This window comes from Thamnophis sirtalis, unplaced genomic scaffold (assembly GCF_051295495.1).
Source record: "Thamnophis sirtalis isolate CommonGarterSnake01/CBP01778 unplaced genomic scaffold, rThaSir2_p1.2 scaffold_2, whole genome shotgun sequence".
Taxonomy (NCBI): domain Eukaryota; kingdom Metazoa; phylum Chordata; class Lepidosauria; order Squamata; family Natricidae; genus Thamnophis; species Thamnophis sirtalis.
The window spans coordinates 174,556,538-174,581,162 of NW_028261382.1; the positions used below are offsets into that span (position 1 = coordinate 174,556,538).

Here is a 24,625-nt window from a genome sequence, read left to right on the forward strand (position 1 = left end):
ATGTGTTGGGATCAAATGATATAGTTGGATTAAAAAATAAGAACTAGTTGCTCAGTGCATTAATTTTCTCCTCCTGTTTCCAATCTGCAAGAGATGAGAAAATATTCTGAACCCAACTGCAATTACTACTAAGAGCATTTACGAAAGTTGCAGTGAGTTGTACGATTTCATGTTTGTTTGATGCCACTGGAGAAGCAAACTTTACCAGCTTTTGAAATGGAACCATTCATCACATTTAACGTGTGAAGTTATACAGCATCTGCTTCTGAATGCTTGTCTTAATATTTGCATGATCCACAAAGTAGTTGGAACTGGATTAATTTAAACAGGATTTAGGAAGGTATTTCTCCACAGAGTTCAAGACAAGACTCCTAGTTAAGAAGTACAGGAGTTTTCCTAGTTTTCCCTTTATTATGCATTTAACAATTCATAGTGCACAGATTTATACTGATGCAGTCATGGCTAGGTTCATATTGTTTTTAAAATTAAATCAAAAGAAAGAAACGATCATCTCAAAGAGTCTCTGCAATTATGCTAAATTGATGAAGACTTACCAGCTTTGCCAATCATTTCAATAATTAACATGTTATTTTTTGATACCATGCAAAGGCTTTGTATATCATAAGGTATGATAAAAATATTCTTATTATTAGGAGTGGGGGAGAGGGGTTAGACATAAAATATCCCACAGCTGTAAAAACGCTTCCTCCATATGCACAAAGACAACAGAACCAGCTGCTAGGATAACACATTTTAAAGCTTTTTTTAAAAACACAGACCATGTTGGTCTATCTGATCAAATAAAAATATACTATACATTGCAAGGTGAATATAAATGTTGCATAAGCCAAAAAAAAGCCATACTGTATTCTGATTATCCAGTCCTTAGGTATAAATATTAGTAATTTCAAGCTTTTTTTAACTAGAATTTGCCTACCGTTTAAAAAAGAAGTATGCAATACAAAAGCATGCAATGCACTGTAAAGGAATTATGATTTTCCTTCATAATTAATGATAGGATTAATTCAAGTTTTCTTAACAAATAATCTCACCAACTGTTTATCTAAATTGTGCAACCCTTCTATCCGCATGTTTCTCATAACATACAAATCAGGAGGAGTTAGCCTGAAGATCTTTTTCCTTATTCTACTACCAGTAGAAAAATGAAAACAACAAAATTACAGACCGAGCAGCCATGTCATATTATAATTCTTCCCAAACCGGAAGAAGTAGTTTTATCACATTAATCACCATGGGGAATTCTGACTGACAGTACTCTTTTGGTTATTGTAAATTCAGTTTGTTTTAGATTTAACATAATATGTAAATTCATTCCAAGAAAAAGAAATTATGTACAACACTAGTGAATGGTTTTATAAACCCATTACATGGGAATCCACATGATGGTTTAATGTAGTGTAAAGCCATTCTATTTAGTATAATTGTTGAGATGTTGTTTTCACACTTGTTGTTTTCGCCCACAAAAAAACCCCTCATGTACCTGTGAACTCAATCCTGTCCCCTCCCTTTGTATTTTAAGAGTTCTGGTGTAAGTCGAAAAAGCTGCAGGTTGTCAACTTATTTAATACCTCATTATTCCACTCTGGTAAACATTTAAGGAGACTAAAAAAATAAAAATAAAGAACAGAAAACAAATATAATAACCATAAATAAATGAATCTAATAAAAAACTAACAATAAATTGAGCCATAATTTTTTTCAATCTATTTGAAGCCTGGCAAAAGAAATGCATTTTGTTAGATTTTCTGAACACTGAAAACCAGGGATTCAAAAACAACTCTGTGTGTGTGTGTGTGTGTTTGTGTGTGTGTTCTCCTTAGCTTGAAAACAATGAAAAAAACCTTTCTCTTTCCTGCCTACGGGGGTAGGGGGTGGGGAAGACCCAAATAAGACATGCTGACTTATCAAGATATGAAATTAAAACAGATTCAGCTTTCATTATTGCATAATTGTTCATAGCTTCATTTTAGACACTTAGATAATAAAGCCTATTTCAATGAAGATATATTTTTCATTAAGTAAGTCTATTATCAAGATGATAAAGGTCACATACACTGCAATAAGTCAAATTCACTTTCCGCCAACAGTATTTCGGAACTGAAGCCTGAGGATGAACACAAGAGAAGCAACTGATGTCTTTTTACCACTGCTTGTCTTTCTCAGCAGAAGGAAGAGAAAGAGTGGGAAACAATCCCTTTCTTCTAGTGATAAACCTAACTTTGAACGATCTTAATTATAAAAATAATGAAGGTTGCAAGATGTACCGGTTTGAAAGGAAAGATAAAAACATTGCGGAATTCCGTTCAAATGTAAATCATGATTAAAATGTTACAGTTAAAAAAAAATGTTTACACTGAAGGAAGAGAAATGTTGCACTGTAAGATCAGATACTTCCCTAAACAGAAATATAATTACCTTTTTGTTCTTTAATGTAGCTCTCTTTACAGTTGTGCATAAGCTTCAGAATCCATTTATGTTGCGCACCAATGCACTGCCAAGCTGGGTCTCCCTCTGCATGGAGGTCCGAAAGGTATCTATAACATTGTAATTTTGAAGAAATAAAGGTTTTGCAATGCAACATATGGCAGGCCTTTCCTCTATGTGTTTCCTTGCTCCCGCTAAATTCAATTGAGCTTACTTCTCGGAAAATCAGTATAAAATTGTTTTTAGAAACACTCCTCTAAAGATTTAAGTATGGGATAAGATTTCATTTATTGTTTATTAACCCTATTTTAGGTTAATCCCCATTAAATAGAAGTCCATGGTTAATCTAAATAAGCAGGAATTTAAAAAAAGTACTCAGGGTCAGAATTTTCTTGGGAGCAGTGCTGAAATTCAATTTTTTAAACTACCGGTTCTGTGGGCGTGGCTTGGTGGGCGTGGCAGTGGAAGGATACTGCAAAATCTCCATTCCCCCCCCCCACTCCTGGGGGAAGGATATTGAAAAATCTCCATTCCCACCCTATTCTGGGGCCACCCAAAGGTGGTATTTGCTGGTTTGCGGAACTACTCAAAATTTCCGTTAGCGGTTCTCCAGAACCTGTCAGAAGCTGCTGAATTTCACCCCTACTTGGGAGAGCACCAGGAAATTCCAAGGCTGTAGATTAGACTAGGAAGTTGAAAGAAAAGACTTGAAAAGAATAATTGAAAACCAACTGCATGAAACTGCATTTCCCATGAAGGCACCGGAACCGAAGACTAGTTTGAGGGATACTTAAATTTATATTGTAGAGAAAGAGAGTTGTATTAGTCTATCATAGCCAAAAGTAAAAAAAAAAAAAATCTGGTAGCATGTTTTCCCATAAAATTTGCTAGCTGAAAATTGTTTCTTAATCAAAGAATCCCATTGCAGATTCCCAAAACGCTATTCACAGGAGATATATTTATCTGTGTAAAAAATATGGACAGAGACAACAGAAGTTGGGGACAAGGATAAGTGAATAATAGACAGTATAAACATATAATTATTAGTAATCATTCCAAAAATTGTGCCTAATAGTAAAAAGTTAATTTTCGCGATAACTACCAGAGATATTTAGTCATTTTAAATTTGTTGTTTCAATTCCAAAATGTTTATGCAACATAAACAATTATTTCTGGTGAAAAATCTTGGTGCCTCCCCTCCTTTGTACATACTGTACAAATCTTCATTGTTTTTTTTTTCTTTCTTTTTCAACTTTGTGGTGCATCAGGGGAGGGTTCCTGCCAGTTCTAACCTCTTCAATAGAAGAGGTTCCACAAATCTACAGTGCCATTTAGAACCAGTACCAGCTCCCTTCCCCCCGCCCGTCTGCACATCATCAAGATGAAGAGCGAGAGGAGGAATTCTGGGAGTTGAAGTCCACAAGTCTTAAAGCTGTCATGTTTGGATGCAAGGATCTTGTAACTTGACAGCTTTAAGACTTGCGTGCTTCAAATGCCAGAGTTCCTGAGCCAACATTTTGGTTGCTAAGCAAGAGCGTTGTTAAGTGAGTTTCACCACATTTTACAAGTTGGCCACGCCCATGCAGTCACATGGCCGGCAAGCCACTCCCACAAAGCAGGCCACACCTACAGAAGAGGTTCTAAAAAAATTTGAAACCCACCACTGTGGTGCACCCTTGGGCCAAGTGCCGTAAGCATGTGCTTAATATGCTTAATGGTTAATACACCACTGTTTGCCATAGATTGAACGGATGCAATCTATCTACGTGTAGTTTAGATCAGCCCTTAATGAGCTGAGCTTCTAGCGCGTAAAAGCTTAAGGCTGAATAAATTTGCTGACCTTTTAAACGACTACAAGGCCCCTTACAGCTTTTGCTGCAACATAATAAAGTGACTATTATTAGGAAATTACTAATTATGAGCACTTCTTATTTAAATACGCTTCCAGCACTTTATCTGGGGGTGTCATCTTCTAATTATACATAAGCTGATGCATAACAACAGTGAAAACATTTGAGTATTTATTGAAAGCTCAGTCCCATTTTGGAGCCCGTGAGTCATTTTGGAAACTGTTCTATTTAGCTCCTCTATATCAAAAAATAAGGTACAAGTAATCCTCAACTTACGAGCACAATTGAGCCCAAAATTTCCATTGCTAAGCAAGACAGCTGTTAAATGGGCCTTGCCCCATTTTGTGAACTTTAAGGGGATCACTGCAGTTGTGAAGTTAATAACGTGGTGGTTGAGTGAATTTAGATTTTAGATTTAGATTGCTTTTATTTATAGGCCGCCCTTTTCCCTGAGGGGACTCAGGGCGGCTTACAACCTATAGGGAGGGGATACACGTAATGACATATACAGACAATACATAATTAAAAATAGAAGCAACATTCATTCATCATTCGGGTGGGGACGGATCCCAATTTGGCCTCCCCCATGGCTTTTGCTAGGTAGAAGGTCGCACAAAGTGATCACATGAACCCAGGACACTGTAATCATCAAAATACATGCCAACTGCCAAGCTGTCCGAATTTTGATCATGTGATCGTGGGGATGCTGTGATCGTTGTAAGTGTGAAAGACGGTCGTAAGTCACTTTTTAAAATGCTGTTATATCTTTGAACAGTCACTAAACAAATGGTCGTAAGTCAAGAACTGCTTGTATAGAGGCAGTTGGGAGTTGATCAGAATACTTGGCAGGTGCTTTCATAATTTGCTACCCAAATAACCTGGATGTATAAATTCAAACATTTTAAATTTCTTATCCATCTTATAGTACAAATATGCTTCTGCATTTATTTGTTTTACTTTCCTAAATTTCACTGTTTTAAACTCATTCTGGCTTCTTAATATGAACTTGCATAAGCCTACTTAATCTGCTTCCATTTCATTATTTTCATACATTGGAGGGGGGGGGGGATGAAAAGTGGAAACAGATTTTTTTTTTTAATGGACAAGATTTATGATTAAACCTTACTGACATTACTCCCTAATTATTAGGAACTTTGCTTTTCTTTCCTCCTTTCACCCTTTGATATTCCTTTAGTAATACAGCCAGAAATCTAAAATTGTTTCTTTGCAAAGTGTGATTAATTTTTAAGGTCTGAATATTTTATCTAATTTTTGCATTCAGAAACAAGTCTCCGCATTTAGAGCTGCATATACTGTAGTTAAGGAAACATAGTTTCCTCTTTGGGGGGGCCGTCGGCCAAACAATGTCAGCTGGCGGGCCCTCGGAGGAGAGCCCTCTCGGTGGCTGCTCCGACTCTTTGGAACCAGCTCCCCCCGGAAATCCGGACCACACCCACTCTGACGGCCTTCAGGAAAGCCGTAAAAACTTGGCTGTTCCGGTAGGCCAGAGTCCCAATGGGAGTGGGCGGCATACAAATTTTATTAAACTCGAAACTCGAGGCCTGGGGCTGTTGACCTCACTGTTGAGGTCCGGCCCCGATTAGAATGAAATTATGAGCAATCGTGGGTGCACCTCGATTCACCCACGTAACACCTATCCTCCGCGAGCTGCACTGGCTGCCTGTTGATCTCCGGGTGCGCTTCAAGGTGCTACTCATCACCTACAAAGCCCTTCATGGTATTGGATCTAGGTACTTGAGAGACCGCCTACTGCCAATCACCTCCACTAGACCGATAAGATCGCATAGATTAGGCCTCCTCCAAATTCCATCAGCCAGCCAGTGTAGACTGGCAACTACTCGGAGGAGAGCCTTCTCGGTGGCTGCTCCGACCCTCTGGAACGAACTCCCCGTGGAGATCCGGACCCTCACCACCCTCCAGACCTTCCGCGCCGCACTTAAAATCTGGCTATCCCGGCTGGCCTGGGGTTAAAGATTCTAACCCCTACTCGAATTGTATGACTGTTGAGTTCTTAAATGATGTAATGTTTTATGTTGTAAATTGTTTGTCCTTCCCCCACCCTTTTTGAACTGTGAGCCGCCCTGAGTCCCCCCAGGGAAAAGGGCGGCATACAAATAAAGTGAACTAGAACTAGAACTAGAACTGTTGTTTTAAATTGTATTGTTCTTATGTTTTTTTTATATTTTCTTTGTAAGCCACCTGGAGTCCTTTGGGATGGGGCGGCATATAAAAGCTTTTAATAAATAAATAAATAAATAAATAATAGTTGAAATGCGAGTTGTGTGACCTTCATTACCTAGTGTTTGTCAGGGTCACATTTAAAAAAATAGCACCCCAAAAAGCAAGCCCCCCCTCTTATAACTATGAAAACAGGCCCCATCATCTCATGAACTTGTTTTTTTAAACGTTAAATTAGATATATCTTTTCTCTGTGACATGGAAACTGTTTCAACAGTTCAACTGGCAAGGGTGCCAGAATGCTGTTTTCCAAGAGTAAAGTAGTTTTCACATCCTTATCCTAGTGCAGTTGTTTATCAGATTTATATCCTGCCTTTCTTCATGGAATGGTAGCTGATGCAGATGGGAGTTCTGGCTTATGCTTCCACCCAGGCGCTAATCAGACCCAGCCCTGATGTGTTTATTATGGGTCTCTTTAATATTGCATGGCGTGTTTACGATGTTCATCAGAGCAGCCGGTGGGACCTACACTAATGACAACCCATATTACCAATGCATAGTAATGTTTTAACATAGGAGGGGCTTATGTGATATATCCTAGTAACATATCAAGGGAATATTAATCATTTAAGCCTCATTAAGTCCCCTCATTCTGTGCGGTTTGAAGGCTTTGGCATTATTTAACATAGTTCAGCCAGCCCATGTTCATTCAACATTGGCACATATTCAAGATTTTGTCTTTGCGATAGAAAGCTAAAAACTCAATACAAATTGTTGTATTTTAATCCTTTAAAGATAGAATAGAGGCATAGTTATAACATATGCTGTTAAATAGCACAGAGCAGCAGTTGAATCTACTGGCTACTCTGCCTTAGCACCGCTTCGTTTCTATATTTTATAAAGATGGAGAAGGCCCCCAACCCACTTTCAAGCTCTTGGGAGCAGCTCCAGTTCATTCAGAATGTTAGTAGAAAGTGTTTATCAACAGAACATTTATTCATTATCCATTTTTGAAAGATGGTTACCTGAGCAAATTGTATTCTTCCTTGGAAAAACAAACATACCTCTCCAAATCTGAATGTTAGGAAGGCCCAAAAAATGACCTTTCACCAAGAACTGTTTAATCCAGACAATTTTGCACACAGTCATATATGAGGTCACTAAATGCGGAGATAGAATTCACGAGAGTTGCTGCCCATCAGTTACTATTGGGTCTGAAGCAAGTAAATTCCTCCAACTAGTTACGAGTTACAAGAGATGGCACTGTTTGTCTCATCTTCACTGCTTTATTATATACAGTCACAGACAATGAGGGGCCTATATATGAATCTTCGAGTGATCCTGTGATCCTTAATAAGGAAGCGTTTGCAGTTAGCAATAGCAGTTAGACTTATATACCGCTTCATAGGGCTTTCAGCCCTCTCTAAGCGGTTTACAGAGTCAGCATATTGCCCCCAACAACAATCCGGGTCCTCATTTTACCCACCTCGGAAGGATGGAAGGCTGAGTCAACCCTGAGCCGGTGAGATTTGAACAGCCGAACTGCAGAACTGCAGTCAGCTGAAGTAGCCCGCAGTGCTGCATTTAACTACTGCACCACCTCGGCATCTTGTTGTACATGATTGAATTATCAATACAATTATACCTCTGCCTTTTTAAAGTTGCTTTTCATTAAATTATTCATTATTCAAAGTTCCTTCAAATCCTGATGTAACTGAACTGTAATCTCTCCCCACGTTAAATCTTACCTCTTAGGGAAGCAAATTGTCAGTTTAGACTGATGCTGATTTTGCATTCTTGATAAGGTAGTATTTTTCTAAGCAATGCATAACATCTAAGTGAGGCTCTTTAAACAAGCTTTAGAATACAAAAACAAAAATTTAAGCAGATGCTATTGTGAAATTATCCACAAGTCATGCAGTCATCTCTTGTGCCTATATTGGGGGTGTACACCAACATCAGAACTAACCACTCCCTCCCGTTTCTGTTATGTAAATTAGTAACCACAACTGATGTTAGAGAAATAGAACATGCAAAACTGTTTCACTGGTTGCATGAATTTCTGTCAATTCTTTTCTCTAATTCATTCAAAATTGTAAAAAAAATATATATGCAAATTTCTTTCTACCACTATCTCTTAAGTTAGGTGCCATTGAGTCCATCCCATTGCCTACTGGCTTCATAGCTTACTATTTTGAGTAGTCTTTAGCAATAGCCTATAGCTCTTTCTGGAACAGTGTTTCTCAACCTTGGTGACTTTAAGTCCTGTGGACTTCAACTCCCAGAATTCCCCAGCCCGATTCTGGGAGTTGAAGTCCACAGGACTTAAAGTCACCAAGGTTGAGAAACACTGTTCCAGAATATTCCAAACATTTCTTTGACTCTGTTAATCCATGTCCTCCCCACTGTCCTTTTCTTAATAGTTCAACTTCACATACGTAATCATAATTTTGGACCAACACATTAATAAGAATTTTTTAGATTTTTAAAATTAAAAACGAGTAAATACCGGTAAATAGAAATTGAAAGACTGCAAAGACTCAGATGCCCATACAATTATTATTATTTGTAGGATGGCTACAAAATATCTATAATATTTTATATGGCTGCATGTGGGCACATATGCATGGGGCTACAAGGTAGCCTTATTAAAGGAAATATTATGGAGGGCTACATACTTGAAAATGTGACCATTTTCCTAGATGTAACCTGAAATACTAACAGATGTTAACTGTCTATTTTCAACTGTCCTAGGACAAAAAAAAAATCTTAGGACCAAATTTTTATTCAAAAATCAAATTTAATAGCAATAGCAATAGCAGTTAGACTTATATACCGCTTCATAGGGTTTTCAGCCCTCTCTAAGCAGTTTACAGAGTTGGCATATTGCCCCCACAGTCTGGGTCCTCATTTCACCCACCTCGGAAGGATGGAAGGCTGAGTCAACCCTGAGCCGGTGAGATTTGAACCGCCGAACTGCAGCTAACAGTCAGCTGAAGTGGCTGCAGTACTGCACTCTACTGCACCACCTCGGCTCTTAAATTTGACCTTTTTAAGAACTTTTAGGGAAATGTTGCATGAATCTACTCATTTGTTTATTTTTAATCTTGTTTTTATTTGTTTTTGTTATTTACCCAAAAGAGCAACAATAGAATATACTTTATACCAGATCAAACTTGTTGACCATCTTACTCAGTACTTATTCTAACCTACAGCAGTTCTGTTGCTCCTCTCCTGGAGATGCCTGAAATGGAGATTCAAAACTACAGGTAGTCCTCAACTTGCAACCCTTTGTTAGAAGTTACAAGAGCACAACTTATGAGCAGGTTTTCACTCTCAGGATTGTTGCAGCATCCCTATGGTCACATGATCAAAATTCAGGCACTTAGCAACTGGCATGTATTTATGACAGTTGCATTAAGAGCCAAGGTGGCGCAGTGGTTAAATGCAGCACTGCAGGCTACTGCTAGATCAGCAGGTCAGCGGTTCAAATCTCACTGGCTCAGGGTTGACTCAGCCTTCCATCCTTCCGAGGTGGGTAAAATGAGGACCCAGATTGTTGGGGGCAATATGCTGACTCTCTGTAAACCGCTTAGAGAGGCCTGAAAGGCCTATGAAGCGGTATATAAGTCCACTGCTATTGCTATTGCATTGTCCTGCAGTCACGTGATCATCATTTCTAACCTTCCTAGCTGGCTTCCGACAAGCAAAGTCAATAGGGGAAGCCAGATATGCTTAACAACTGCATGATTCACTTAACAACTGTAATGATTTTCTTGATAACAAGAAAGTCATAAAACAGGACAAAACTCATTTAACTGCCTGGCTTAACCATGGGAATTTTGGGTTCAACTGTGGTTGCACTACCTGTATACTAGTAAGCAAAGCTCCCCTTTTTGAAATCAAGCCAGCCATGGGGAATCTGTCCTACATGTTACATAACTGAAGGAAAGAATAAACCATTAAGTCAAAAATTTTGTGATTTAGATTTTTTAAAAGAGAACAATGCTCAATTTGGACATTTTATATTACAATATTATTCTTTTGAAAAGTGAAGAAGCAGTTTCTTTAGGGGAAGATTTTGACTGTAAAAAATAGGTTAGCTGGTGTTCTGCAAATTTTGTAATGCATATAGGGGACGAATTTCAAATAAATCAGCACTGTCTTCTTCCTTACAGTATGTATTTAGAGAAAGACAGCATGAAAGTGTATAGTTTGAACTGTTCGCTATATAAAATATAAAGAGGTTTCAGGATATATGGGATGAGATATAGACAAAAGTGCTTCAGAAGGTCTTATAGTTCAAACCTCACACAAATTTCCACTTCTGCTGCAATGGTTTTAAATATTATTTCCTCTTTCAAACCTATTATTGGTTATTACATGCTTTCTTAGAATTAGGATTGCCCAGCATGAAGAAGTATGCAGGTTAAATGGCAATGAGACATTGATTAATGCAGTAATCCATACTTCATTATTCTTTTTAATAATAGGATAAAGACCAGAAGAGTGGAGAGTAAAGAACAGAATGTCCCTTTCTTTTCCCCTACCAGGAGATGCACTGAATAAAGATAAAGACTGAAGTAGATAATATCATTGAAATGCTCTATAACTTCATAGAACAAACAATGATTCTAGGCTGGCTTATATTAAAGGAATGCATTATATCAGTGAGACAAGTTCTCAAACCTTTCAAAGTTTAGCACACTTTCAAATATGATTTTCTCCAAATTCTTTTAAAATGTTTAAAAATAAAAAATGCTATTTCTATTTAATATAGGAAATGGAGCAGTGAACCATATCCTACATGCCCCGAAAATGAAATTCTACGGTGTAATATAGTACAGACTCTAGAAAACACTCAAAATCTGCAGAAATGAATAAAATAAAAACTGCTTATAGTGTTGAAAGCAATGTAGGAGGTAGTGCTATAGTCTGAGAATGAATAAGAAAGAAAAGCTAAAATTGCCAGCTCAGCTGCTCTTTGAAATGGAAAGCTTGTACTGTTGTTGGTTCCCTTTATACAATATTAATAATAAGAACCTTTCGGTTTGCAGAAAAGTATTCTAGATACAAAATATACAGTATATATAATTGTTTTTTAGTAGGATGTTAGCAAGGAAATGTTTCTGCCTATATAAAGAATATATTTTTTAAAAAAGAAAAAGGTAAACCTTATGTAGCGTTTTTGATCATGTAACGTTGATGGTGTCTCAAGTAATTTATCCAGAAGAAGTTTTCTTAATGCTTCAACTCGTGTTTCAACTTCAGCATAATCTACCATTTTAAAACACAACACCATAATTAACTCTAAAATAAATGTCATTAATTACCAAAGTATAAAGTTATTTTTATAACCTTTATAATTCAAATTACTCCAGTATCACCGTTTATTCCAGTATCACCATTATATCATTGTCTTGTATATGAACTTGTTGGCTCTCAAGTCTTCCTAAATTTCTCTGATCTGTTAGTCAGAAAATTTTAATTTATATTATAATTCAATTCATTTCGATGTCCATGAAACTATTAATTGATCAATCTGGAAATACATTCTGTACTTTCAGAACAACAAGAGCCCTTTGTCTGTTTTAAGACTAAGAAATTTCAGTTTTAACTTTATCCCAAGCAAATATGCATTAAAATATTTTATAAACTGCAAACTGCCATTTTTGAACTCATTAAAAATACATCCACAAAATCTCTCTTATGAAACATAACCTGAAAATTACCAGCTTCGTCTTGTTATGCACAGTACAAAATATTTCTGAGGCAGAAACATTGCCACACAGTTTAAAAACGTATTTCAAATGCTACAAGTACTATATAAGCAGAAGATAAAACTACTCAGCAAAGTAGTAGAATTCCTATTCTGAGTTTGTTCTTATATTATTAATTTTCCCTACTAAAATTAAAATAAAAGTTTAACAAAATGCCAAACTCACATTTTTTGAAGACTTGAACTTCAGTCTTTCCGAATAGTGATTTTGCTTTTTCATAGTCATTAATGACAACATCATAATCTCCCTTAAAAACATAAAAACAAGTTTTAAGAAATCTGTACTGGAAATTTGGGGCAAAACACTTTAACTTGCATTTTGTAATGTTAGTACCTTTTGAATGTTCCTTTCAATATTTAATGGAAGATTGAAAAGAAATTTGAAGCGCTGTAAAACATTTAAGGCATTTCTTGTTGAATCGGCTTTGTCTTTGCGGCCCAAAACCTCTTGGAACAATGTATCTGCGGTATTGCTCGCCCCTTTTAAGAAAAGGAGACGAAAAAGTAGATAAACTGCAGCTCTTGCTAAATTTAATCAAAAATTTGTCAAGCTTTTAATACAAATTAAACATACATCAACAATGATAAGTGTTTATATTAGAAATGTTTTGGCTTAGAAATGTTCTGAAACAACATTTACTACTTAGGATTTTTTTGCGCGATAAAAACCAAAGTGCGTTTAAAACAACTTCCATTCCTGCAGCAAATGCTTGAAATTCATTGCGTAACTTCAGAGTTTCCTTTGGCTACAGAACTGAATTATATGGTTTCAGCAATGTCTTTAGGGCAATTTGATCATTACTAATATTCTCTTTTCATAACAGAACACAATGAAATAAGCATGAATTTAATTTTACTGATACGAACAGTGTAGCTTAGAATTCACTGACTACAGGAAAGACATAGTACCAATATTGTGACTTTTGAACAAAATATGCCTGAAAGTGACTTTTTATTCCTTTTCACTGAAAAGCTCCATTAGGACGTTTCGTTAGAATAATGATTTAAACCATTAGTCACATCACAAATTCTGACACTATTCTGTATCAAATTCCATGAGTTTGAGCAACGTTGTATGGTTTCAAGCAGGAATGTGAGAATAATTCTAAGGGCTGAGAAATTCTGCATTAAGCCATACAAATAATAAAACATTCAAACATTTACTTGTTACAATTAAGAGCATTTAGTCTTTAAAATTGGATGGGCATGTTTCAGAGTTAAACTCTACCGAAAAAAAGCCCTTGCTTTTCCTTCGCATAATAAAGATGTGTCAAATATGTTAATTTCCCCCCAACTTGCGACTTATCTTTAATTTACCAGGAAAAAAAAGTGAATGTTTCTATCCCTTTTGATGGCTGCCTGTAAAACTTTCTACATTATCTGGTCTAGTGACTATAATTTAAGCAAAGATGAAAAAATTACATCAGTCTCGCTGGGTGGCTCGCATGCCATTTTCTCTCGTCAACACTGTGGGTGGCCTGCTCATGTTAAAAGTAGCCTTTGTAAAATAATTGTTATATCTAAATAGCATTTAAACACTGTTGATGTTTCAAGACCCTAATGCAAGAAACTTTGTTTTGTCAAGAGAATTGGTCCTACTGCATTTTATTTGGTAGGGAGAGGGAGACAAAATGACTTGATATTCAAACGTAATATTGCTAATCATTTTATTTTCAATGTCTTATGATTTAAAAAGATTAGCAAACATGAATAGTTGGAAAATAACACTCCAACTAGGAAATAGTAAAATAATTGAAATGCTCAAGAAATGCTTTTAAAAAGGTATTCGATTAAAAAAAACAGTAATTACATGGCATTATTTCTCTACTCTTTAAAATTTGATATATTTTGGTTATTTAATATTAAATTTTTAAACCATGAGTAATCATACTTGGGAAACGTCAAGAGCATTAGGATAATTTTTCTCTTTTCCCCAAATGTTTTGAAGGCTAAAAGCTACATAGACCTTGCTTTTAAAAAGAATATCTGCAAAAATCCTTCTAATAATAGTATAAAGCACCCATTTGAGTAAAAAGGACCAGGAATTAGGGAAAATTTTTTTTAATCAGATTTACTGAGAATAAAAATGATGTTCACAAAGAAAAAATAGTCAATAAAAATTCACTTTCTAAAGCACCATATTCCCAATGTATTTAATTAAAGTCTCTTTTCCAAAGTTTAATGCTTTGGGTACAAATTACTGTTGCTTTCAGATAAAATAAAGCTTCTTCTAATTTTTATTAACATATATATATATATATATAACAGATCTTTCAAAAGGACTGGTATTAATATGAGTTCAGTTAATTTTATACTAGCAATTTCACCTCATCTTTATAGAATTCTCAAAATTATTACTTTTATTCTTCTATAAAAAATAATAAAATGCATATTATTATTGTTATTTAAAAGTATGTTTCCTTTCCACCCAAAATCCTAAATATTGAGATAAATTAGTTAGGAATATACAAACAGACATATGTTTTGTATGGCTGAAATGAAGTAATTCTATTTATAAGCTGTACATAATGCATATAATGACACAAAAAGTAGGCTTATGGATAAAAAATATTTCCCCCTCTCTCTCTTTCACAGACTATGTTCATATTCTAAAACTGCTAATAACACTTTAAGGGGAAGAACTTTCAGATCAGGATAGAAACCGAACAAAGGAAAATAGCTCCTGTAGGATTTTCTCTCCAAAAAAAAGTTAACAAAATAATCTGAACATGCACACAAATGTGTATTTTCTTGCACCGAAATATTTCTGTAAAAAAGTTGGTGTTTATGTATATATGTATATGGAGGGGGGGGGGGAAGCTCTTGAAAGGAAACAAGTTCAGTTCCCTTCACATTCTGTTTCTTTTAGATGCGTTCAAGTCTCTTGAATAAAATGGCAAAGTGAAATCCGACATTACATACAGCTGCTACTTTAAATATTTCAATTGCTTAATTTTGATGGAATCCATTGTCCATGTATTGTATACACCGCCTCTATAGCGTTAACCTGATTTCCTAAGAAAGATCAAGTCAGTCCAAGACCCATGGAAAATAAAATTCTTTTCCAGATAACTTTTCTTCCTTGCCAGAAACCGAAAGAAATGCGTCAATTGAAAGTTAATGGCCTATTCACAGAGCCAAAAGTGATTTGGGGCATGGTCTCTGCTGAAAGGACGGGGTAGGCAAGGATTGGTGCCAATTCACTCATTCACCCTTCAGGACTTCTCACATTCCTTAGAGGATCTTCCAATCCTTCTGCACAGTATTTCATGACACAGAGGGATACAGAGAAAAGGAACAAGAATGAAGATTAGATCCAAAGCAACTTCCTTGCACATGAGCCCAACTCTGCTAATTTCTGCATTTCATTAGACTGGAACTCGTTACTATTATGAAGAGAGTATTTTTATCCACTAGTATTTTTCAGGCATTTCTTTCCTTGAATTCAGCCATTCCATTAATGGGGTCCAAATCATCAGTATTAGAGGCAGTATGGAATTATTAAAGGTATAGGCAAAATTAATGAACCACTTCCGTTTCTGGGTGTGAGGCATGCTGCTTTATTTAATCTGAACAGAAAGCTAATATATTCAAAGCTATGCAAAGAAAAACAGTGAATTAGAGAAACTGTATTTTCTGGTATATCTAAGACTTTATTGCTATTTTCTTATCTTTTTCAGATGTGTCATTTTGAGGTTATTTGATTAATTCTACATCAAAAAATTTAAAAATACTAATTTGAAAGTCTGTCATAAATATATATGCAAAATGCCATTATAAAAATATAAATTTATTATTTTCATTTATAGAAGAGTTACTCATTAAAAAAAAAAACTATATGAAAATCTTAACCGTTCTACAATAACTGAATTAAATGTGTTAAATAACCAGTCAGATATAAAAACTTTTTGAAGCTATAAAGAAACTGCAAAAATTAAAACATCTAAAACCTGAAATTCAGTATAGATGAGGCTAAAGAAATAAAAAGGTTGATGACTTTGAATTCATCTTCAAGACTCCCATTTGCCCTAAAAGTAAACTATAAATTTGCATTTATCATATCTGGCTTGAAACGTAACCTTTTTCTATGGAAACCTTACTTTAAAAACCAGTCACATAGATTCAACTCACAATTTATTTAAACCCATTTCCTCAATTTAAACGATAGGGTTTAAACAAATAGACCCACGTTACCCCTATGTTATTAAAGGCTTACTGGGCATCAGAATATTTTTTACTTTGTTAAAAATTTCAAGCATCAGTCTCTGCGTCGCTGCCAAAATTCAAGTAGCAAATTATCAAGTTTTATATAGTCTTAAAATTTAGAAACAAATGGTGGGGAAATTTTCATTTTTATTATTTTTAAAATAAAAGAAGTAGCCTGGAAAATATATACATATTTATATATATATATATATTATTTATATTTATATTTGTACAAAACTTACTGTTCAGAACATTCTCTAGTTTTTGTGTCATGGATCCTTCTACTTTTTCTGTTCCATCCTCTTCCAGTTTTTGATGGATAGCTGAAATAAAACAACTTGTTAAATTTCAACTATTTTAATGGATGAACGAGCTATAGTCATAGATTTAAACAGCACATGTTTGTTACAAGATAATTTGTGATCTAGTGACACAGGCATTATGATAAGAGCCAGATCCTCCAGACTTCTAAACTTCACTATGCTGCTAAACTTGTGCTATGATTTTTGGCAGTAAAGTTAATCATCTGGGCATGAGTATATTCTCTTATTTAGTCTTCTAATTACCATGGCAGTTCTGCTATATATTTCACTTTCTTGTGTAGAGCTTAAAGTAGCTCTTCAGCACTGGCTAAAAGCTCTCGTCGGTTACTTGGCTTTGAAGAAGCAAATACCTTTTATGCTAGATTATGCAGGCAAAGAAAGGCATGGTCATATATACCTAATTTGAAGGAGTCAGAAATACCAATATGGCATTTTGGGATATGACAAATCAAATATAACTGTTATTTCGGTTCCACCACAAAACCGCGGTGGACAAAAGCGCGCTCGATGAAAGCACGTACGTGACGTCATCACAGCGTGACGAAAACATCGCGCTGTGATCGGTAAATGTAAAATTAAAGCGAAAACCTTACCCTAACCCCCCCAAACCTAACCCTAAACCTAACCCTAAACCTAACCCTTAACCTAACCCTTAACCTAACGCTAAACCTAACGCTAACCCTTAACCTAACGCTAAACGCTTAACGTAACCCTTAACCTAACCCTAACCCTAACCAAAACCTAACCCTTACCTTTATGTGAATTGGCTTGCTTTAATTTTATTTTTATTTCAATTTTTAATTTTTTTCGTCGCGCTGTGATGACGTCACGTACGCGCTTTCGCCGAGCGCGCTTTTGTCGACCGCAGTTTTGACGGGTCACGGTTATTTCACTATTGTATAATTTCCTCTTCCATTCTTTTTTCGACCACTGGTCTACACGAACAGTAGTCGGGAACATTGCCTTAACTTTACAATTTTCCACTCCTTAGCTCTATTATTTGTTTTTATCTGATGATAAATTTTCAAAGGTAGCTCTTAAGGTCTGTGAACCATTTGGTGGTGAGGATTAGGAAGTGTTGGAAGCACTTGAAACATCAAGGTGCCATGTCTTCTTGAAGGCTGTGATGCTCTGTGGCCCTTCCTGCATTACCCCCGAGTACATGTACATACAAACAAAAAATCCTGGAAGGAATCGTTTGCACTGTAAACTTCCATATGAAAATAATTCCAACTTTCATTATTTGCTTCCTTTCTCCACAGGTTCTTACTAAACGTATTTCCCTTGGCTACCCTGTAGTACAATTTAGAGGACAGGAGTGGAAAGGGATATTTGAAGTAATACGAAGAATGGAATTCTGTTCATGAATTTCCATAGGTAGCCATGTCTTTGAGATGGATACTGAAATAACATTGTAAACCATCTAGTTTAATCCATGGAAGTCTTGCTTGACTTCTGGTTTAGTCACTTGCACTATTGTACTCAATGACAATGCACTGCAAGAATATTCATTGAAGTCATTCCCATCACAGACCGTGACCCGTCAAAACCGCGGAGGACAAAATCGCGCTCGACGAAAGCGCGCATGTGACGTCATCACAGCGCGACGAAAAAATTAAAAAATTTAAATAAAATTAAAATTAAAGCAAGCCGATTCACATAAAGGTAAGGGTTAGGGTTAGGGTTAGGTTTAGAGCGTTAGGGTTACGTTTAGCGTTAGGTTAAGGGTTAGCGTTAGGTTTAGCGTTACGTTAACGGTTAGGTTTAGGGTTAGATTTAGGGTTAGGTTTAGGGTTAGGTTTAGGGTTACGTTTGGGGGGGTTAGGGTAAGGTTTTCGCTTTTTTTTTTACATTTTTTGATCACAGTGTGATGTTTTCGTTGCGCTGTGATGATGTCAAATGCGCGCTTTCGTCAAGCGCGATTTTGTCCTCCGCGATTTTGTGGTGGAACCTCACAGACAGGTTAAAGTCTTCATTAATTTCTGGAAAATGAGAGCTTTGTTTTTCAGGTCTCATTTTCAACCCGAATATTAGGAATTAAAAAATATTATATAGAACAAAAATATGCCAAAAAGATATGTTTTCTTATATTGCATTTCACATCTCATACATGATTTCCTATTTTAAAACTACTGTAGCAATTTATAATGTAACATATCTTCAAAAACACTGTTTTAAATCTCAAATGGAAGATGAGCTTCTGCAAACTGAGAAATTGCTCCCTTCGTGACAGAACAATCCTAGACTTGATATGCATTTTCTAAAGATGTTGCTGTTAGATGATGCCAGCTTCACAATGTTATGGAACGTCTGTGAAATCTTCAATCCTTTCACAAATTCTTCAGCTACATTGTAACACTGGTATCATGCAACAGTAACATCTTTACATTATCAAACCCTAAGAATTATAAACAAAATTTCAAGCAAAGATGGAAATAAACATTCTATTTTATCTTGAAAAATCTTTGAATCTAAGTTTCTTCAGTTTTAGATATTTCAGCTGCAATGATTTAAATTGTTCATTATTTGCCCATTTAATACTTTTTCTAAAACTAGAAATGTATTCCTATGAAATTCCAAATAGATATTAGAAAAAATGCATAGATCACATGACTAACAGAGCACTCTTGGCAAACAAAAAAAATATACAATGTAATGAAAAGCGATAGACAAAATTATGTATAACTGACGGAAGTGATAGCTAATAAAACAATACTACACCTAAAAAGGAAACGTTGAACAGAATAAACTTTCCTTTGTGAAATGTAGTTCTTACCCAATGAGTGAAGGAATCATCTTCACATTTCAGTACATATAATATATTAAAACTATTGGTTCATTTTCACTATTGGTACATATAATATATTAAAACTATTGGTTCACACTTCAGTACATATAATATATTAAAACTATTGGTTCATTTTCACTATTGGTACATATAATATATTAAAACTATTGGTTCACACTTCAGTACATATAATATATTAAAACTATTGGTTCATTTTCACTATTGGTACATATAATATATTAAAACTATTGGTTCACATTTCAGTACATATAATATATTAAAACTATTTCAAGAATAAAGCTTCTTGCTTTATTGTCATACATTTGTCCTCCTAATTCTATGCACTGCCAGATGTAAAACTGTGGAATGCTATGCTGTTCTTGTATCTTTCAGACTGAATGCAAAGATAAATGAACGTAAATATCTTTTGCTTGGGAAATGTGATATAACTGTGGTAAAATTTAGTAGAATAGTTGGGATTACTTATGTATTTAATCACAGAAGATACACATCTGATTCACACTTCAATAGTGCAGAAGACTCAATCACCACAGTAGAATGAACAGATACAGAAATATAATCGGCTGCATCCTTACTAATGGCAAATTACAGGTACTTTAGGAAACATCACAGATTTTTTTCTCTCTCTCAATTGATGTATAGCTGTATAGAGGGTATCAGATATTTTCACTGCTGTTAGTGGCTTAGGTCACTGCAACCCTTATGATTTCTTCAGTCCATTAGAATTTGTAGATTCCTTTTGTCGTCTGTGAGACTTACCTGACAAGGCATTCTGTGCTTCAAAAAAAGTGCTGAGGCCTCCTTTGACATATTGCAGATTGCCCTCGTTTTTCTTATTGGCTTGTTTCCTCAGATTTATCACTGCCATTTTAAGCTGATCAAAACTAAAATCAAGAGAGAAAAAGACAAGACGGCATTCAGACACCAAAGATGAAATGACAGGTCATATTTATCCTAATGAAATATCGAGCCCAACAATTTTCCATTTAGAGAAAAAAATAGAACGACTTGCTGTAATCCACCAATCCAGTGGAGGCTGTTTTATACAAATTGAAAGACTATCTCAATGTTTGGTAACTCATGAAAACTCCACCTTTAGGAAGATAAGGAATACATGGAAATAATTCAGGAAAGGTAGAAAAAGCAGAATATTGTTGGTCTCCATGCCAACGAAAGCTTTGTGTAGTATCTGCTAAATAGCATGAAACAAGAGATATTGTATTGGTCATTAAAATGTTTTTTTTACTCTATGCGTTTCTGCCGGAGAGAGTAAGTGAGACTGTGTGTGGCATATGTGTGTGAGAGAGAGAAAGAAAGAGAGAGAAACGGAGAATCTCTCTCCCTAAAATAGAAAGATGACAAATAGACAAATTAACAAAATCGCCTACAACTGAACGATATAGCGGACTGAAATGTCATTCATACAAATCTGTCATCTCCTTGTTGCTGTTACTGGTTTAAAACAATAATTGGATCTTTGCCTTTTAATTTTTCGCTTTTCTATCCTTGTACTTTTGTTTATTCTTGTCATAATGACAAATGTATTTAGTTCAGCAAACATGCCAAGAGAAGGGATATTCAATTTAAATGAGTAAATATATAACAATGAACTCCAACTATGAATTATGGCTACTGTCTAGATGACTGAATTCCAGGAGAAAAAAAAAAGCTTTTTGTTTCAAATATGGGAAATTATGGAATAATGGATGTTACAATGGAATTGTGAAATAGGAAACACAATTTTTCACCTAAGTAAGCAGTAAAACACTGAAGGGCCATTTAAAAGTGTGCTAATATCAAGGCATTGCCTATTGTAAAAACGTCTGTTTTTAAAAACCTGCATTCTTTATTTTGTTTTATAATACATCCACACTGAAAAACAATTCTGAGGAGAGACATGAACCCAGATTAAATTAGAAAAGTGTAGTTTCCACTTAAAGGAATGCAACTAAGTTCATGCAGATCGTAAGTCTCAGAGGGGCTGACTTGCAGCTACATCACCCACAATTCTTTGCCAAAATGTATTGCTGACGTTCCTTAAATATGAAAAAGAAATATTAACACAAAATTCACACCAACCTTGCTGTTGAATGGTTCTCTATTAAATACCAAGCCGCAGAAAAGTTTTCACTTGTAAAATCAGCACTCTTCCCAGGAAACAGTGTCTCCAATTCTTTCTGTGGAATCTTTCCTCTAGGCAAGTCAATAAGAAATAAAGACTAAATGATGGATTTGAAGTCATTAAATAGGGAAAGAATCTATCTATCTATCTATCTATCTATCTATCTATCTATCTATCTATCTATCTATCTATCTATCTATCTATCTATCTATCTATCTATCTTAAAATTAAAATATCAAAATATTAACACTGCATTCTCATACACAGATCAATATACACAAATATCACTGGATTTAAGTATACTCTACATAAGGATTGGAAAAACAGCTGATTTGGGGGAATTGAATTTTTAAAAGACTTTAAAGAGGCATAATGTATGGCACACATTTGACAGACAAGCAAAAAAACCCGTCCCACTTTGGAGAAGTTTGAGGGCTATGAACAGAAGGACTGGTTCTATCTGAGGCCCATGGATTGGCCATTTGTGTCATAAATTAACATAGTAATGAATTATTTTTATGTCTATTTTAAAGTGCAAAAAAAAAGTTCTTGTCCTGGTGGGAAGAGGTGCCAAAACCAAAAAGGAAATTTTGTGATTACAGAGAAATGATTTTGTGTTTTTATGCAAAAGGTAAGACATTCAGATATAGTTTAATGGTTAAGACCATTAAGAAGTGGCAATATGTATTCTGTCTAATAAATATCACTTAAGAATTTAGCTGGTGTATTTTGCACCAAATGAAAATTTTCGGTGTATTGCAAAGCAGTCCCACTTATAAAGCCCACTTATATAATCAAAACTGCGTGTCATTCAGACAGATTTACAGCTCCTTCCCAAGAAATTGCACATCTATATTACAGATTTCTTATTTTACTTATTACTTATATATCTATTTTTAACTCTAGATTTAGAAAATTCAGAACAATCTATTCATGCAACAATGCCTTTCTAACACTGAGGGATATATATCATTAGAAAAGCTGCACTATTATTTGGATTTTAAAAAAAGAGCATACTGAATGATTCTCTTTCCATCCAGTTTTTATACATGTTCCTTAAAGTATTGTTGACCAATGGAAAGTATTCTAATCATCTGCCCTTCAATGGCTTTGCATTAAATGCTATCAGGGTAAGTTATGATAGATCATGTAGAAGAGATCAGTGTGCTCTAAGGGAACCACATCACTTTGTTTTCCTGTGTGTATTTGTGTGTGTGTGTGTGTGTGTGTATCTGTGTATGTATTCCTCTTTCAATAAAAACAATAACGATCGTGTGAAAGGGAATGCAGTAAAGAAGTGAGATATTTCTGATCTGTAGCTCTCATAATCTTTGTTTATGAAATATGAATTTAATTCACCGCTTACGTTTTACTGCATTATAGCAATGGGAAAAATGGAAGGGAAAACTTATTTCAGAACAACTTAAATTTCCCAATGACTTTCAAATATCTACACTGATAATTAAGTCAATTACATTTGCTTGTCATTGTTTTGCAATATAGACCTAAGATGCAATGCATGCATTTCTGATCTACTGTATCTCTCTTCAAACTGGGAATAAAGCATATGCATTTTAGGGAGAAAATTGGTCAAGGGAAAACTTACTGAATTAAAACTGTGAGATTCTAGATCCAGTATCCATACTAACAGGAGGCAAGGAGAGCATAATAACAAATGTTATTCTTTGAGGTAGTCCAGGCAAGAAGAACAACTATGCGTACTCTACTGTATATTTATTGTATGGCTACGTTAACAGAATCTTATAAGCTGAAAGTATTTCTCCCGTCCTGTCCTTTTACTCTTCAGGCAACTAGGGAGGATCCCTTCTGAAATGCTTCTCCTCCCCTGAAATATCTTTTAGATAATGATTATCCGGTCTGAGGCTCTTCCTCCACTAGACCAATAAGATCCCACAGACTAGGCCTCCTCCGAATTCCATCAGCCGCCCAGTGCCGACTGGCGACTACCCGGAGGAGAGCCTTCTCTGTGGCTGCTCCGACCCTGTGGAACGAACTCCCCGTGGAGATTCGTACCCTCACCACCCTCCAGGCCTTCCGCACAGCCCTTAAAACCTGGCTGTTCCGGCAGGCTTGGGGCTAAAGACTTGCAGCCCCACTCCGAATGGTATGATTGTTGTGTTTTTAGTAGTGTATGGTCTTTTTGTTCTGTAACTTGTTTGTTTATCCCCCTCCCTTGAATTGTGAGCCACCCTGAGTCCCCTCAGGGAAAAGGGCGGCATACAAATAAAGCAAATTCCAATTCCAATTCCAATTCCTCTTGTCTCCCAAGGCCATTCCCACATCAAATTACAGCACATGCAACTTTGTTATTGACTGTTTTACCTATCGGATGAACCAAACCTGTAAGCGATACCTAAGATAATACTGAGGTTAATATCATAAATGCAAATGAATATAGCTCAGAAGCTCTTGAAGAAACATTACATAGCTGGAAGTAATATCTGAGTTACAAGCCATCCTCGATTTACAGCAGTCTGTTTAGTGACCATTCAAAGTTACACTGAAAAAAGTGACCTATGATCGTTTCTCAGACTTATGTCTGTTGCAGGATCCCCATGAACACATGATTAAAATTCAGATGCTTGGCAACTGACCCATACTTATGACAGCAGCAGGGTCGTGAAATCACCTTTTGCAACCTTCTGACAAGAGAAGTCAAACAACCAGGCTGTATGAACTTGACAACTGCAGTGATTTACAGTACTTAACCGTGGCAAGGAAGATCGAAAAATGGGGAAGAACCCACTTAACAACTTGCTTCCCGACAGACATTTTGGGCTCAATTGTGGTTGTAGTTCGAGGACTACTTTTACCCTAAGAAATAAGCCTATGGAGGAAAAAGCAGGGAAGATGCGCAATTCTTTTCCTCTT

At 35.7% G+C, this 24,625-nt stretch overlaps 1 protein-coding gene across 1 annotated transcript in view; it reads right to left on the bottom strand.

Moving 5' to 3' along the window:
* EXOC2 (exocyst complex component 2) overlaps window positions 1-24,625 on the bottom strand; it is an 86,122-nt gene that overhangs the window by 47,022 nt on the left and 14,475 nt on the right. The window contains exons 5-11 of the mRNA XM_087707534.1: window positions 21,691-21,804; window positions 20,371-20,495; window positions 16,722-16,802; window positions 12,608-12,753; window positions 12,440-12,521; window positions 11,669-11,771; window positions 2,437-2,555 (exon numbers count right to left, since the gene is read on the bottom strand). Of these exons, the coding sequence (XP_087563660.1) occupies window positions 2,437-2,555; window positions 11,669-11,771; window positions 12,440-12,521; window positions 12,608-12,753; window positions 16,722-16,802; window positions 20,371-20,495; window positions 21,691-21,804 (770 nt within the window). The remainder of the gene's footprint in view (window positions 1-2,436; window positions 2,556-11,668; window positions 11,772-12,439; window positions 12,522-12,607; window positions 12,754-16,721; window positions 16,803-20,370; window positions 20,496-21,690; window positions 21,805-24,625) is intronic.